Source organism: Euphorbia lathyris, chromosome 2 (assembly GCF_963576675.1).
Source record: "Euphorbia lathyris chromosome 2, ddEupLath1.1, whole genome shotgun sequence".
Classification (NCBI taxonomy): domain Eukaryota; kingdom Viridiplantae; phylum Streptophyta; class Magnoliopsida; order Malpighiales; family Euphorbiaceae; genus Euphorbia; species Euphorbia lathyris.
In genome coordinates this window covers 14,020,013-14,035,944 of record NC_088911.1, presented here as the reverse complement: position 1 = coordinate 14,035,944, position 15,932 = coordinate 14,020,013, and the positions used below count along the sequence as shown (strand labels likewise).

The 15,932-nt window shown below is 36.4% G+C and overlaps 1 protein-coding gene across 1 annotated transcript; it reads left to right on the top strand.

Moving 5' to 3' along the window:
- The first annotated feature begins 13,158 nt into the window (after positions 1-13,158).
- On the top strand, positions 13,159-15,530 carry LOC136216753 (pentatricopeptide repeat-containing protein At2g45350, chloroplastic). The gene has a single exon (XM_066003318.1). The coding sequence runs from the start codon at positions 13,205-13,207 to the stop codon at positions 15,095-15,097; it is 1,893 nt and encodes a 630-aa protein (XP_065859390.1). The 5' UTR covers positions 13,159-13,204; the 3' UTR covers positions 15,098-15,530.
- The last annotated feature ends 402 nt before the right edge of the window (positions 15,531-15,932 follow it).

Genomic DNA, 15,932 nt, shown 5'->3' with positions numbered 1-15,932 from the left:
CTGTGCTAGATATCAATCTAACCCTAAGGAATCTCATTACATTGCTGTAAAAAGAATCCTTAGATATTTGCAAAGCTCAGTGAACGCAGGTCTATGGTATCCAAATACTCATGATTTTACACTCATCGGATACACTGACGCTGACTATGGACGGGATAAGCTGGAACGTAAAAGCACCTCTGGAGGATGTCACTTCTTAGGAAGCTGTCTTATATCCTGGTTCAGCAAAAAGCAGGCGTCAGTAGCCCTGTCTACCACTGAAGCTGAGTACATTACTGCTGGTCACTGTGTTGCTCAAGTCCTATGGATTAAGCAACAGCTTGAAGACTATGGTGTTCAAACGAAGACAATTGAAGTCAAGTGTGACAACAAAAGTGCAATTGATCTTTCAAAGAACCCAATTCAACACAGCAGAATGAAGCATGTCAGCATCAGACATCACTTCATTAGAGACCATGTACTCAAGGGTGAGATCAAGCTGACCTTTGTCCCAACGGACGAACAGCTTGCGGATATCTTCACGAAGCCACTGGCCCGTGAGCAGTTCAGCATACTGAGAGAAGCAATTGGTATGTTTAATCCTCTTCAGTAAATTCCTGTGCTAAATGAATATGAATGCTGAGTGAATTACTATGCTGAATGATTGATTGTTTGCTGAGTAACTCATCGAAACTGACTGAACATCAAATACTGAGTAAACTTGCACACTGAGTAAATTAGTTTAAACTTAAACTTTAAAATCATCCGTAAAAGCAATACTGACCACTCAGAATATCAAACGCTTGACATTCTAAACGCTGAGTGTTAGATCCGTTAGCATAAATGCAATAGCACGCGTATAGCCCTAGGATGACGTATTCGCCGTATGTGTCATAAATGCCAGGATCTTTGTCGGTACACAATCCCAAGGCAAAACTGACCCATGGATTTGATTAAATCCACACCGCTCATTCCATCTATAAATAATGGGTAATTCCCCATTTTTTATTCTTTACGCTTAATCAAATTCTAAGGCAAAGAAACTCTTTCTCTCTCAAAATCCTTCTAAACCTTCCCCATCCTTGAAAATGACTAAGATATCCTACAACGTCTCCGGTGCCGGTCACCAAAAGACTAACTCCGATGAACCTACTGGAAATCCTCCTACGCCGAGCAAAGGAAAAACTGGCCAAACCTCTGGTCAAGGAAAGACTGTGAAAATCCGAACCTACTCCAAAGTTTTTGAGAACGTACAAGAATGGAAAGTTGAGCCCTCCAGATGGGTCTTAGAACACTTCGTACATAACGAAAAACCTTTCTGCGAATGGATTTCACAAAACGGATGGACGGAGCTGTTTTCGGTTAGGGATGAAACCTATCCTGACCTAGTAAGGGAGTTTTACCACAACCTCAAAGTTGCCAATGACAACACTGACTACTTGTGCACTGAGGTGAAAGGCAAAACCATCTTCGTCAACCCTCTCTACATAGGAAATCTTCTCAAGCTAAAAACTGAGGGAGCAAGGCTGAGAAGATCGGGAGATCAGGACAAAACTGACTATGCACACAACTTTTGCAAACCTGAGGGTCACTCAGGAGAAGTGTCAGCTTCATCAATGGGTCAGCACCAGAAGATGGCTCATTATTTGCTGACTTATTTTATCTACCCAAAGATCAACTGCACTACATCAGCAACAAATTTCGAGCAGTGCTTTATATGGCACATGCTGACGTACACTCCCATCAACATGCCGGTCTTTCTCGTTGTTGGTTTCCTTCGAAGTACTAACACGCTGAGGCTTGGTTCAATCATCACCAGAATCCTGATTGACCACAAAGTTGACCTTGAAGGAGAGGAGAAGACTCGAGGAACTGAGATAACAGCTTCCTCGCTGAGGGCACTAAAGTTTGGACAGCCCTTGAAGAAAGGTAAAGTTGCTGCTGCTGCTGGCCAAGCTGAAGACACTGCTGAACCTAAGAAAGGAAGAAGGACTAAGGCCCCAGCTTCTCGCAAGAGGAAAACTTCTGAGACTCCTTCTAAACATGTTGAGTCTCCAGCAAAGAGGCAGAAGCCAGCTGGTAAGTCAGCTGAGAAAAGAAGCAGGCAAGGTGAGCCTGGAACTGAGGAAGCTACTGCGCAACCTCAAAAGAAGCAGAAGCCTTCAACACTGTCTCCCCTCAACGCTATACCTACTGATTTCATTGTACCGGGTGACTCTCACTTCACCCAGTGTCAAGGTAGTGTAGCTGAGCATGATGAAAATGAGGTTCAACTAGATGATCACTTCATCTCTCAAGTTGAGGAAGAACTTGACGGTGACAGTACTGAAGAAGAAGAGGAAGAAGCCAGCGGTCAGGATGACGCTGAGGATTCTGAGGAAACAGCCAGTGAGCATGAGGCTGAGGATGCAGATACTGGGTTAGCTGCTGGTGATGAGCATGCCAATACTGAGTTGGCTGCGGGAGTTGAGCAAGTACTTGACCAACACACTGTTGATCAAGTTGAAGAGCAAGCTGACCAGACTCATACTGAACAACAAGGATCTTCCCCTTCTCACTCAGGAGAACCTGATCATACTGTCACTCCACCTCGTAGAAGGCGAAAGTTGGTCAAAGCCAGTGAGAAGCTAATCAGTGAACCTCCTGTGCAACTACCAACTCTTCCTGACTTTGTCGTCTCCAAGACAACTAAGGACCCTTCTACCGTCCAACTCAAGTTTTTCAAACGCCAATCCACTTCCACTACATCGGCGGCGTTAGAAAAACAAGCCTCTGTTTCTTCTCAACAGGAACATGCCGAACCCAATGCTTCTGCAACATCAACCAGTCAGGTTGAGCCGTCTACTGTTCATGCTATTTCCTCAAGCATGGTGCTGACTCCACACACCTCTGCCGTCAGCACAGACAGTATTCGCATTACAACTTCTCCACCTCAACTCTCTGCCGATCAATCAACTATTCCTAAAACTCAAGTGCAGATTGAGCATACTATTCCAGTCACTGACCAGGTTACTCCTTTCACTCCTCTTCCTTCTGGTCATACTGATGTCACTGAAGGTTCACAAAGCCATCTGAATGCCACTGAGTCCGGCAAAAAGATCATTGACTCAGTGCAAGCATTAATCAGAGACCTTCAACATTCCACATCTCCTGTTGCTGGATCTTCACTTCTTGAGACCACCCAGCTTTCCCAGGTCACTCAGCTTCTCAACGAAGTTAAGGGACTCAAGGATCTACTAAACGTCGTCTTATCCTTCCAAGCACAGCAAGCTAAGCAGGACTTAATTGCCAAGTTGGCTGAGATCCAGCTGACAACCGTGCAACACCTGAACTCTCTCCATCAACAAGTCCAGAAATTGTCAGCTGTGAACACTGACTACGCCACTTCCTCTGAAATCAAAATGCTCTTTGCTCAGCTTCATACTGAGCAACTTAAGACCAACGAGCAAATGGTGTCGTACAGTCAGTGCTCAGTAGAGCAAATTGGTGAGGCCATAAGGTTGCTTAATCTGAATAAGCAAGAGATGGATACTGACGCAATGAAGCAGAACGAGATGATGACTCTCGCACAACAGACCTTCAATCACATTCGTCATAACAACATCCAACGTCAGTATTACGACACAGCTCTCTTAAAAACCTTTCACCAAATCTTTGCTGGCCTTACTGAAGCTCTTATCTGGCAAGGCAAAGCTCAAGCATTCAGCGTAAATATGCTCAGTGCTGCTGATCTTAATGTACCCGAAGAGGTCTCAGCTGATGGAGTTGCCATCTTTGATGGTGTCAATGAAAGCGCTGAGAAGCTTAAGGAGCTATCCCAAGAACTGACTCGTGCCGTCTTAACTGATGCTTTCAGGCTCCCTGACGTTTACAAAACGGGGGAGAAAGAACAAACAGCTAGAGCTCAGCATGGGCGAAGTCAGTCATCGCAACACAAGAAAAAGAAATAGATAGGCTAGCCCAGTTTTAGACTGAGTCACTTGTAATCTAATTCTATTTTTGCTGTGTAATTACTGACTTCTATCTATATATCATATTTGCACCTCTTATTCAAATCCTGAGTTATGATATATGCTACTAAGTACTGAGTCATTGTGTATCTTCAATTAAATCAGCTATGTTTAATACTTGTAACATTATTGACTAAATCAAATGCAGATAACATGTTTGACATTGACCTATGTGTTTATAAAACATTCTGATAAGAACTCATTGAACAACAAATTACTCAGCGCGCTCTATATGACTAAACCTTCCGCTTAATACTGAGTAAATAGAATATGTTGAAATAGTTGACCTATATCTGAAAAACTGACCTTAGACTTACTCATTTAAACCTTTTAATGTTTTGAGTAAAACTAAGTCAGTAGCTCAACCCTTACGGGGGAGTTTGCAAAATTATACTAGGTCAACTATCATGGGGGAGCTCATACTGAGTTCCTCGCTGAATAGTTTTGCCAACATCAAAATGGGGGAGTTTGTTGAAACACATTTCCACATAATTTTGATTTGACAAAATTGTTTAAGTAAAATTGAAATACATATTCTAAACATACTAAGTTTAAAAGCTTTGATTTATTCTACTAATGTGTTTGTTCAATGTTGAGTTAAAATTGTTTATAAGACACAAGAATTAAATGGCCCAAGCCCAATACGGAAGTCAAGGCCCAAGTCAAACAGCTCAGTACAACTCGGCCCGCGTGTGTCAAGACGTTGCCGTTTTGAACAAAACGCAACTCAGCAGAAGGAAGGATCTAGAAGACCTTCGGGAACAATTTCAAGATGAAGCTGCTGAGTAGTCTCGACAAAACGTACAAGATAGCAGCTGGCAAATGAAAACCTCCAGACAAAGTATTTCTACTTTGGGTAAAGTTCAAATGACACAGTATGCTGTCCAGTTGACTTTACCATAAAAGGAGAGACAGTCCGCTGAGCTGACCGAGGACAGAAGATACACAATTCTGATTGGCCGAGAGCTCTGAGCAAGTCAGGATGACAACGACATATAGCCGTTTCCCTCCAACGGTTATTTCGAAATTCGAAATGATCGATGCCCAGACGTCTCTATAAATAGTGCCATCAGAAGCTTCACTCAACACAGAACTTGTTCAAGCCATTACGCTGACCAAATTTCTACACAAGTTCTGTAAGCAAAGAAGCAAAGCAAAATCTTACACTACAATTCTTATATCTGTGTAAAAGTCTAGAGTGATTGTTTCAATCGTCTAAAGTGTCTTAGCAAATTTTTGTATAGGACAAAAACACTTATCATTTCTAGAGATAGAAATGAGAGGCTGAGTACTCGGTTTTAGTACTCAGCGTGAGATTAGAATTGAGTAGAGGTATAGAGGAAGGTACTCTTGTCATACTCAGTTGCTGATATTGTAAAAGGTTTGAGGCTCTACCTTTAAAGAGCTCAGTAGAGGATTCGAAATCTCGGAACGTGTTTCGGGGACAGGACGTAGGCTTAGAAGAAGCCGAACCTGGATAAATCTGCTGAGTGAAGTATTTCTTACCTTTTAACTCCTTATATATATTGCTTGCTTAAAATAACCAAAAACTGACCAAGTAAAGAAGGTCAAGTTGAGCTGTGCGCGCTGAACGTCTGAGCTCAGGAATAGACTCTAAGTGCTATCTCCTGACTCAAGCTAAGAAACTGACCTAGTCACCAGTTGACTAAGCCAGTATCTTGCTGTTTACTCAGCGCCTCTGTTAAAACCTTTTTCTTTAGAGAAAGAAGTCTGCCCTAATTGCGAAAAAGTTTAAATAGTTCCTAACCCCCCCCCCCCCCCCCCTTGGAACTATACTTGCAACCTTACAAGGGACCAACAAAGACCATATGGGATAGGCAATGTTAAGAGACGTCTCGACTATATATGTGGCTATGGATTGATACTTAAGAGGAGAAACTCGAGGATGGATACAATGTTTTAAGTTCGTTTGGATTATGTTTTCGGTTATGATTAATGTTGATATACGGTTTTACGTTTGATTGATTACGAGTTGGTTTGATAAAACATTTATTTGATTACAAGTTGGTTTGATAAAACATTTATTTGATTATAAAATGGTTTGATGAAACGTTTATTTGTTTTGATTCGTTTTGATAAGATACATTATATATATAAAGTTATATAAACTTAAGTTTTGAGTATATTTATAAGGTTTTGATTAAATCCTTTATAAATGTATATATGTAGATATGTTAAGTAAAGTTGGTTTTTATAGCTGATAGTTTCTTACTGAGATTTCTGTCTCACCTTTTTAAATGTTTTAATGTTTTTAGACGAGAAAGAGTAAGGTATAGGAGAAGTCACTGGTTGATAAACAAGGTTCAAGTCATTGGGTTTGTGTTTAGTACATTTGCCTTTGTAGTAATTTGGAGATTTGGTTATCTTGGGTAGTATTTGACACTTAAATGTCATAGATATATGTATATAGTCTAAATGTATTTGAGAGGAATTCTTGAAAAGTATGATAGTTATGATATTTGGATAAATTGGAGACTCCTAAGTATTGATTGTGATCTTTCTATTTCACGCCCGATGCCGATTGGGGTCGTCTAGGGTCGGGTGTGACAGGGTGTATGAATGTTCTTTGAAAAATCAATAAAGATATAATTGGGTTTAGATGAACATTGTTAAGAATGGTAAGAAAACATACACTCTTGAAAAGTAACATCCCTATTGACCACTATTTGATTTGTGGTTAAATTCATAATCTTATGCCCTTTTTGTCCCATAGTGAAGCTAAAAAAAAAATACCAATATGTGTTATTGAGCTAAATATATCCTTTGTCGGATAAAGATAAATCTATTGAGACTGACATCTAAAAACTCTGAACATATGATAGTCATGATTTTTCCCATATAATATCTCATAAGGTGTTTTCCATTTTAACATCTTAATGGGTAAAAGATTAATAATATAAATTGTTATTTTAATAGCTTCTCTTCATAAAAATGCATACATGTTTTTTTTTTTTTTTTGAAAAAATAACAAAGCTCTGGCTACCTCTAGTAGTTGTCTATGTTTTCTTTCTACGACCAATTTTGCTAAGGTGTGTAGATACATGTTTACTGATGTAAAAATCCAACCTTCTCATATATTTTTGTACACTTGGCATTAAGAAACTCTTTGCCATTATATGTTCTTAAAACCTTCATTTTAACATTGTGTTGAGAAGCTACCATTGTGAAAAAATTGTTTGTAGACCATGACAAACTTGTGATTTAGATGTAACAAAATCGCTCAAGCAACCCTAGTGTAATATTCCACTAAAGTTTAAAAAAATATTTGGCACCAATTAAAGACTTTTGTTTATAGGTCCTCGCAACCCTCCATGTAAAAGCTCAAAAAGAGAAATTGTAGTAATTTGACTTCTCTAAAAGGAAAGTGTCTCATGTTTGACTTTATGACATGTATTGCAATTGCCATAGTTACAAGAAACATAAATATCTGAAATATGACTCAATGCATCTATAGAAGCATGCCCAAGTCTTGAATGTCACATTTATGCATCTTAATTGCTATTATGATAAGTATTAACATCAAAAACATTTGCACTTTATTTATCACATCACGAGATAAAGATGTGATATAATCTTTCCACCATCCAGGTTATTGTAATCCATTCATGTGAATTATGGACCTGTATATAACAAATCCCTTTGAAAACCCACTTCAATTTTATTTTCATGTAGAACTTGGCTAACGGATAGCAAGTTATATTTGAAATGTGGTGCATGCAACATATTATGCAAAATGACTTATATGTCAAATGAACATCTCCCAAGTACTTAATTTTCCGTAGGATCCCATTAGATAAAGTCACATTTTGTTGGTATGACATAAAAGGTTTATTAGTTAGAAAATGAGTTTAAGGACTTATATGGGAAGTTTGTGATAAGAGAGTTAGCAACACTTTTCACTTTCAATAATTTGTACACTTTTTAATCATATTCTTCATATCTTCATCAAAATGGTTTTCCTTTTGTTCGACATCATAATCATTGTTGTATAGGGTTATCTTCTGTTGTGTTGCATTATTTTCTCTGTGTTTACGGAAAGAACAAACGTGCATGATCTTTCTTCTTAAAATCCCTTCCTTATTTCTTAACATCTCTACCTTCATTCCATCATTCAGAATAACCAATGATCTTAAAGTATATTGATCGTGTGTGACCAGTCATACTACAGTTATCACAATATTTCTCATCTTTAGAATCAGTCTCATTTCTCATAATCATGTCTTTTGAAGTTTTTTATGAAAATTTATTGTGACGATCTGTCTTAGTGAAATAAGCCATTTCCACTTATTGTTCGATATAAATTTCATTTTTTTCCAAATTGTAATAGCATAGGATATGCCTTGTTCAGATTACGCAACAAATCCATCAAGCTGGTTTTATTTTTAATGTGACCATATATGTCATTTAATCCCCTTAAAAATTGCATTAGCCTATCTTCTTCATTAATATCAGCTAGCCTTTGAAAAGTATTACAAACACAAGATTTTTCTATTCCACATTTACAAGAAGGCATTGGTTTTAAGAAAACCAATTCATCCCACAACTTCTTCAACTAATTGAAATAAAGCAAGATTGAAAGATTACAGAGTGAGAGAACACGTATCTCACGTTTAATCTTGAAGATCAAAGTATAATTATTTTCTCCAAAATGATAAGCTAAATCCCTCCATAACTCTCTAGCTGATGTGATATACTGAAAACCTTTCGCGATTCCCTTTAAAAGGAGTTTAAGATCCAAGACTTAATGGGACAATCAAGCTTAGAACATTTTTTATACCCATCGCTCCTTTTGGAAGATTCTGAATCTTCCAATCCGACATTTTTTTCAGCTTTAAAGCTCGAAGCATAGATCTGCTGCATGACATATAGTTTCCTCCATTAAGTTGAATCGTTGTGATGATTAATCTAGCATTTTTAAATTATTGTTATTATGATAATATGTAATAGTATGTGAACCTCGATTATGATTATCATTTTCACACTCTATTCATATAATTTATTGTTTCCCTATTCACCATGTTATAGAAAAATTTGTAACTAAGAGCAAAATTTTAATAATTTTATTGTTCTATTTTAAAATTTAATGACATAATGTGACAATGATCAAACTTTAGAAAAAAAATAAAAAATCATGGATGCTTTTCCACCCAATTGCACATATAAATATCTCATTTCAAATTGTAAAAATGTCAACATTATATAATTTGGTGGCTCAATGCTTATCATTAGTAAAATAAAATAATTTGATATGATGTGATACGTTGAAGATTGTCAATCAAAATAATATCTATTGATTTCTGAAATATTTAAGGGAATGAATATTAATATTACTCAGAAAATCTAGGTTTTTTTTAAAGTAATTAACCTAATACTAGATTATTTAAATAAGTAATTTTCAAAGTATAATTTAAAATATAAAAGGTTTGTTGAAAAGGCTAGGCCCTGTTTGATAAAGAGCGTTTTGGGATAAAAAGAGCGGTTTTGACCAACTTTAGAGGTTTGACCACTGAAACCGCTAATTGGAGTGTTTGGTGGAGAGAGATTTGGGAGAGAGTTTTGGGATGAAAACACTAATTTAGAAAAAGCTCTTAAAATGAGATTTTTCAATTAGGTTTTGCAATATTAAAATTAATGAACTTCTTTAACCCTAATAGATAGACTCCCTCTTCTCCTGCGTCAAAATTAATGCCCTTATTCGTCTTTTTGCACAAACCGCTATTATCAATCAGCTAATTTTTACCAAACAGGTCTACACAAACAGCTAATCAAAACAGTTAATGTAATCAGCTAACAGCTCAAAAATTATATTTCTTTTTACATTTCAAAATAAAAAAAAAATTCACAATTTCCCTTATTTATTTAAATAGGAGAGATGTTTAATATTAATTACAAATAATCATAATTGATGCCCTAAGGAATATCCCGAGAAACACTCTGGACACGTGGATCAACATCACCCCTCGATCCAGAGGACGTGCGGTAACCGTTTGATCCAATAAAATAATATTTTCTTATGATGTGAATGAAACCCTTCAGCCACGTGAGGGGATCCCCACCGTCCACACGCGCATATGTACAATCTTAAAAAGCAATCGTTGGATAAGGAAGATGGTTACATGAAGGAAAGTGGACAAGGAGCAACGCGTGTCGTTTGACACACTAGAGGTCGGAAGGCCGTAATGACCAATGAAATTTAGCCACCTGGCAAAGCATGTACATTACATAGACCAAGCACGGTAAAACCAACCGAAGATTGACACGTGTCATGTAACTCACCGAGGTACATTCTCAGAATCATCAAGAATACTTTGGTAACCACTATAAATGGGAAAGATACATGACCTAAACAAGATACATTAATTATACAACTAGTATCAATACTCTTAATATCGTTCACCCTTCTACAACTCCTGCTAAATTAGGCATCAGAGCGGGTTTGCCAAACGTCGGTCCCTTTATAACCATATGTTGTTCTTATATCAAGCTAGCGAAAGAAAGTCTAGAAGATCACTCAAAGTAAAGATAATACTAATTCAGAAGAAAACCATTAAAGATAACACAATTATTTTAATAGTACTAATTCCCAAACAGGACCTATATAAATTAATATTGTAATTGCATTTTTTATTTGTTATGCTATCTCAATTTTGATTCAAATAATAATATTATGTAATTTAACATATAGTAACGCAATCAAGCATCTAAATGATCATATTCCTTTGTTCTCCTAATCAGCATTTATAATATTTTAGAAAAGGTCAATTTCCATTTAATAATCAAATGATCCCTTATGCAATATCACTAATTTAGTCAATATCAAATTGGTCAACTTGTACAAGTCTCTAAGGTTTTCTTTTTGAAGGAAAAAAAAATTGTTGACTTTTTTTTCTTAATGTTACTTGTGATTTTGGAAGCTAATTGTTTTTAGGGCTAAGATGCAAAAATTTACCTTTAACATTTTGGATCAGAAACAATTTTACCTTTAACATTTAAAATGGTGCAATTTTATTTCTAACGTTGGAAGTCAAGAGCAATTTTACCCTAACGTTGATAAATTGGGTCAATTTTAGACACTATTATAAAACACAAATATTTTTGTTCCTTATTCGGCACCAATTGCACATCAATTCGTTCTAAAAAAGGATTTCATGTTTTTTATAATTTAATAATAGAATCGGAGATTAATATTTATAAATTCGGTGAATTTTTTGAATTTTTTTTATCTAATTCGTACAAAAGACATTATATTTTTTCACATCCCAACATATGTGTGATTTGTTACTGATAAAATAATGCAGGTGTGAAGTATAGATGCCAAGATTCATGATCAAGAAAACAATTTGATGAATTATTTCTCAAATTGACCCAATTTATTATCGTTAAGGTAAAATTGCTCTAGGCTTCTAACGTTAGGGATAAAATTGCACCATTTTAAACGATAAGGATAAAATTGCTTCTGATCCAAAACGTGACATTAACCCAAAAACAAAAGATGCCTTTGCTAAAACTGAACCAAACATCCTTTTAACTCCAACTTTAAGTACTTCTATTTCTCTAATATGTGACGTGACTTATTAAACAAAAGATTAATATGTTACAAAATTTATCATGGAATATCAACGCTTGTTGCTACAAAAAGGAACCAAAACACAAAAATATTACTTGGTTAAATTTTTTCAATTATTCTCTATAAACAAGTAGAGCATGTGATAGAATGACGTCGTTTTGCCAACTTCATGACTTGCTTCGCATCGTCCAACTTTTTTTACAATCGTGTCATGGTGGCTACATTCATATTTTTGACTTATTTGTCCGTTGCATGTTGAGTGCACCAATTTGATACGACTGAATCTAGATGATAGTATTCTGACGATGGCTAGAATCTTATCTATGCCCGAGATAAGACAGAAAAATGATCAATGTAAGTCTGATGATCGGCAACTCCACTCTGATGTTTAAGTTAGTAAAATTTAATAACGTGTGTACTAAGCAATTGAGTATGAATCACAATAGATGTGTGTATGTACCTTAACTGTGACATTAAGTTCTATTTATAGGATGCTAGGGGAAGTTCCGAAAGCCGGTTCAAGGTATGCGTTCTAGCCCCTTTTGAGGACAAATGTCGACTCATGGGTTGTGGATGGACCTGACAATTATCATGTTCGAGTCGTGTTCGTGTCGTTTTATTTCGTGTTCATATCAAAAAGAGTAAACTCAAACCCAACTCCAAAAACTTTCGTGTCACAATCGTGTTAACCTATTCGGGTTAGTGTCAATTTCATGTCATGTTTTCAGGTTACATGTAATTTTGGTATGCATATATATTAATGATAACTAGTAGAACATGTCTAGAAATTGAAACTGTTTTACTTTATCGACAAACTTGTTTAGAACGTCTGATGTGATAGTTAAATAACAGTTAAACCAGTTTTTTAAATTTTTTTTTTTTTGATAACTTATGGCTAAAATTAAACTTACTTGGAAACCTTAGTAACAAATTTGTACAGAGACGTTAGACTAGATTTGCACTTCTTTAAAAACCTGAAAATCAAATTTGATTCTAATCCCTTCATTATTTTTATTTAATTAATGATTTTTTATTTAACAAAAATAATTAATTGAGTAAAAATTAGGGTCAAATACATAAATATCATAATTAAGTATAAAATTAGAATTAAGTCATATCACCAAACTTAATTCTTAATATGTCATTGTTCTCTATATATTATGATTTTACACCATAATTTAAAAATTCTAGACTCCAATTCATAAATTATAAACCCTATAAAATATATTCTAGACTTTTAATTTATAAATTCTAATCCTTAAAATATATTAAAAAATACTGATTTTACTAGTTTGATATAATAAAAAAATTATAATTTGATATAATTGTAAATAGTTTTTAAAACATGAATTTTTGTATAATTTTTCCTAAAAAATTTTCCTAAAAATTATTATCTTCTTCTCAAAAGACCCGTAACCCAAAAGGTCAGCCTTTTCTGAGTTTCACTTTTGGAGAAACATAATGGGCTGAATTGCATCCGGTGGGCCGTAAATGGGTTCTTGGCCCATACAGTTCGAAAGAGTCGTTACCAAAATATCTAAGAAAAATCCTATCTTGTTCAGTGCTCATCTTCGAGTGACATTGAAGATCACAATTTTCTCTTGTGGATTTGAAAGTTCTGATTTTGATGCTTCTACTTGCCAATTTAAGCCAACAGCCATGGAATTCCCCTTTATCAACCCTAATCCTATTCCAAAAATGCAAATCTTCAAACGACATAAATCAAATTCACGCCAGACTTTTAACAACCGGATTCATCAGAAACTCTTATTTCACCACAAAACTCATACTCTCCCTCTCTTCTTCCCCACTTACTCCCCTAGTCGAATTCGCTCGTTATGTCTTCTTCACCCATCATGCTTTTCAGATTGATACAAGAAACGAGGATCCTTTTCTTTGGAATGCTATAATCAAAACTCACTCTCACGGCGATGACCCAATTCGAGCGTTGTTTGTTTTCTCATTGATGCTTCAGGATGGGATTCCTGTGGATAAATTCTCCCTTTCCTTGCTTTTGAAAGCATGTTCTCGTTTGGGTTTAGTTAACGAAGGAACTCAGATTCATGGTTTATTGAGGAAATTGGGATTTGGATCGGATGTTTTTTTGCAGAATTGTTTGCTGACATTGTTTACGCGGTGTCACTACATTGAACATGCGCGTCAATTGTTTGATACAATGCCGAGGAGAGACTCAGTTTCGCATAATATAATGATAGATGGGTATGTAAAGAATGGTAAAATTGATCTCGCGCATCAGTTGTTTGATTCTATGCCTATGAATGTGAGGAATTTGATAACTTGGAATTCGTTAATCAGTGGGCTAATCGGATCGAAAAACGGCCTCGAGCTTGCTTGGGAACTGTTTGAGAAAATGCCTGAAAGAGACCTGATTTCCTGGAATTCAATGATTGATGGGTGTGCAAAACAGGGGAGAATGGAAGATGCTCAGGCTTTATTTGAGAGAATGCCAAGAAGGGATATGGTGAGTTGGGCTAACATCATAGGTGGTTACGTGAAACTCGGCCGCGTAGATATTGCCCGGAGATTGTTCGATGAAATGCCCGAAAGAGATGTAATTGTGTGTAATGTAATGATGAATGGCTATGTGAAAAATGGGTATTATAAGGAAGCTTTAGATATCTTCTATGATATGCAAAATCAGAGCAATTTGTGTCCTGATAACACCACATTGTTGATTGCGCTTTCCGCAATTGCTCATTCGGGGCATGTCGAAAAAGGCGTGGCAATACATTGCTACTTGAAGGAGAATCAGATATGCCTGCAGGAGAAACTTGGTGTTGCCCTCATTGATATGTACTCAAAATGTGGCAGTATAGAGAATGCCACATTGGTCTTCCAGAGCATCAAAAGAAAAACAGTAGATCATTACAATGCTATGATTGGTGGGTTAGCTGTTTACGGGTTCGGCGAATTAGCTCTACATTTGCTCATGGAGATGGAAAGGATGGAGTCCAAGCCGGATGACATAACGTTCATCGGATTGCTGAATGCTTGTAGCCATGCTGGCTTGTTGAAAGAAGGCATGATATGTTTCGAGATTATGAGACGGGTTTACAGAGTGGAACCGAAACTACAACACTATGGATGTATGGTTGACATCCTTAGTCGCGCAGGGCGTATAGAAGAAGCGAGAAAATTCGTGGATGAAATGCCAATTGCTCCGAATGATGTGATCTGGCGGACTCTGGTTAGCGCGTGTAGAAGTCATGAAAGGTTTAGTGTTGGGGAACCTTTGGCTGAGCATCTGATGAGTTTGGATAGTTATAGTTCAAGTTCATACGTGCTTTTATCGAACATGTATGCTGGTCTTCATATGTGGGATAATGCGAGTAAAGTTCGGACAATGATGAAAGAAAGAAACATGAAGAAAGTTCCTGGTTTCAGTTGGATTGAACTTGAAGGGTGTGTTCATGAATTCTCTGTGCAGGATAAGTCTCATCCTCAAGTAAGTGAGATCTATTCCTTGTTGGATAGTCATAGCGTGTCCGTAACGATCTGATCCTGAGGAGTAGCATCGACTTGAAGGCCTGGATAAGTAGCGGCTCTATTGGATGGAGAAGCAGTGAATGAAGTAGTTTGATAAGATGTGTTTCCAATACATGTAAATGTGTTTTAAAGCTGTGATGTTGAAAGATAAGATCTCGACGAAAGTGTAGAATGTTATTGGACCGGGCTATTACAATGTCCATGTTCAGTTCAGAGTTATGCAATCTGTGTAGAAAGATAATCATGTTGCCTCCAGCTGAATTGGCTACAGGTACGACACTATTTTCTTTAGGCGTGTCAAAACATGTTGTCGTGTTATGTGATTATCTTTGTAAATCGTATTTTCGTATCAGAAATTGATAACTCTAATTGCTTTGTAGATATGTCTTTCATGTTTTGTACACTAAAATTGTTGATAAATGAAATCTTTCATTCACTTGTTCCCAGTATCCTTGTTAATTTCCTTCATATATTTCAGTTTTAAGTTACAAGTCCATTTCCTGTCAAAATGACAAATTGCCAGATATCCCCAGAATGGAAATCATTTAAAGATTTTATTTCTATCTTAAAATGTTAATTATTTTGGATTAAATACATTAAAGGCTCAAATATAAACAAGCCCAACGCTCTAACAACGGCTCATCCAGCAATGTGTTAAGATGTTTCACCGATTTTCACACCGCCTCACTCAGGAGTAATAAGGTAACGTGATCCTTTGGAACTAGAGGCGTCAAAATGGCTAAAAAGATTGACCCAACCTATTTAATAAATGGGTTGACCCAATCCAACCCATTTAATAAATGGGGTGTAATAACCTATTTGTATAGAGGTCAAAATGACCCAACCCA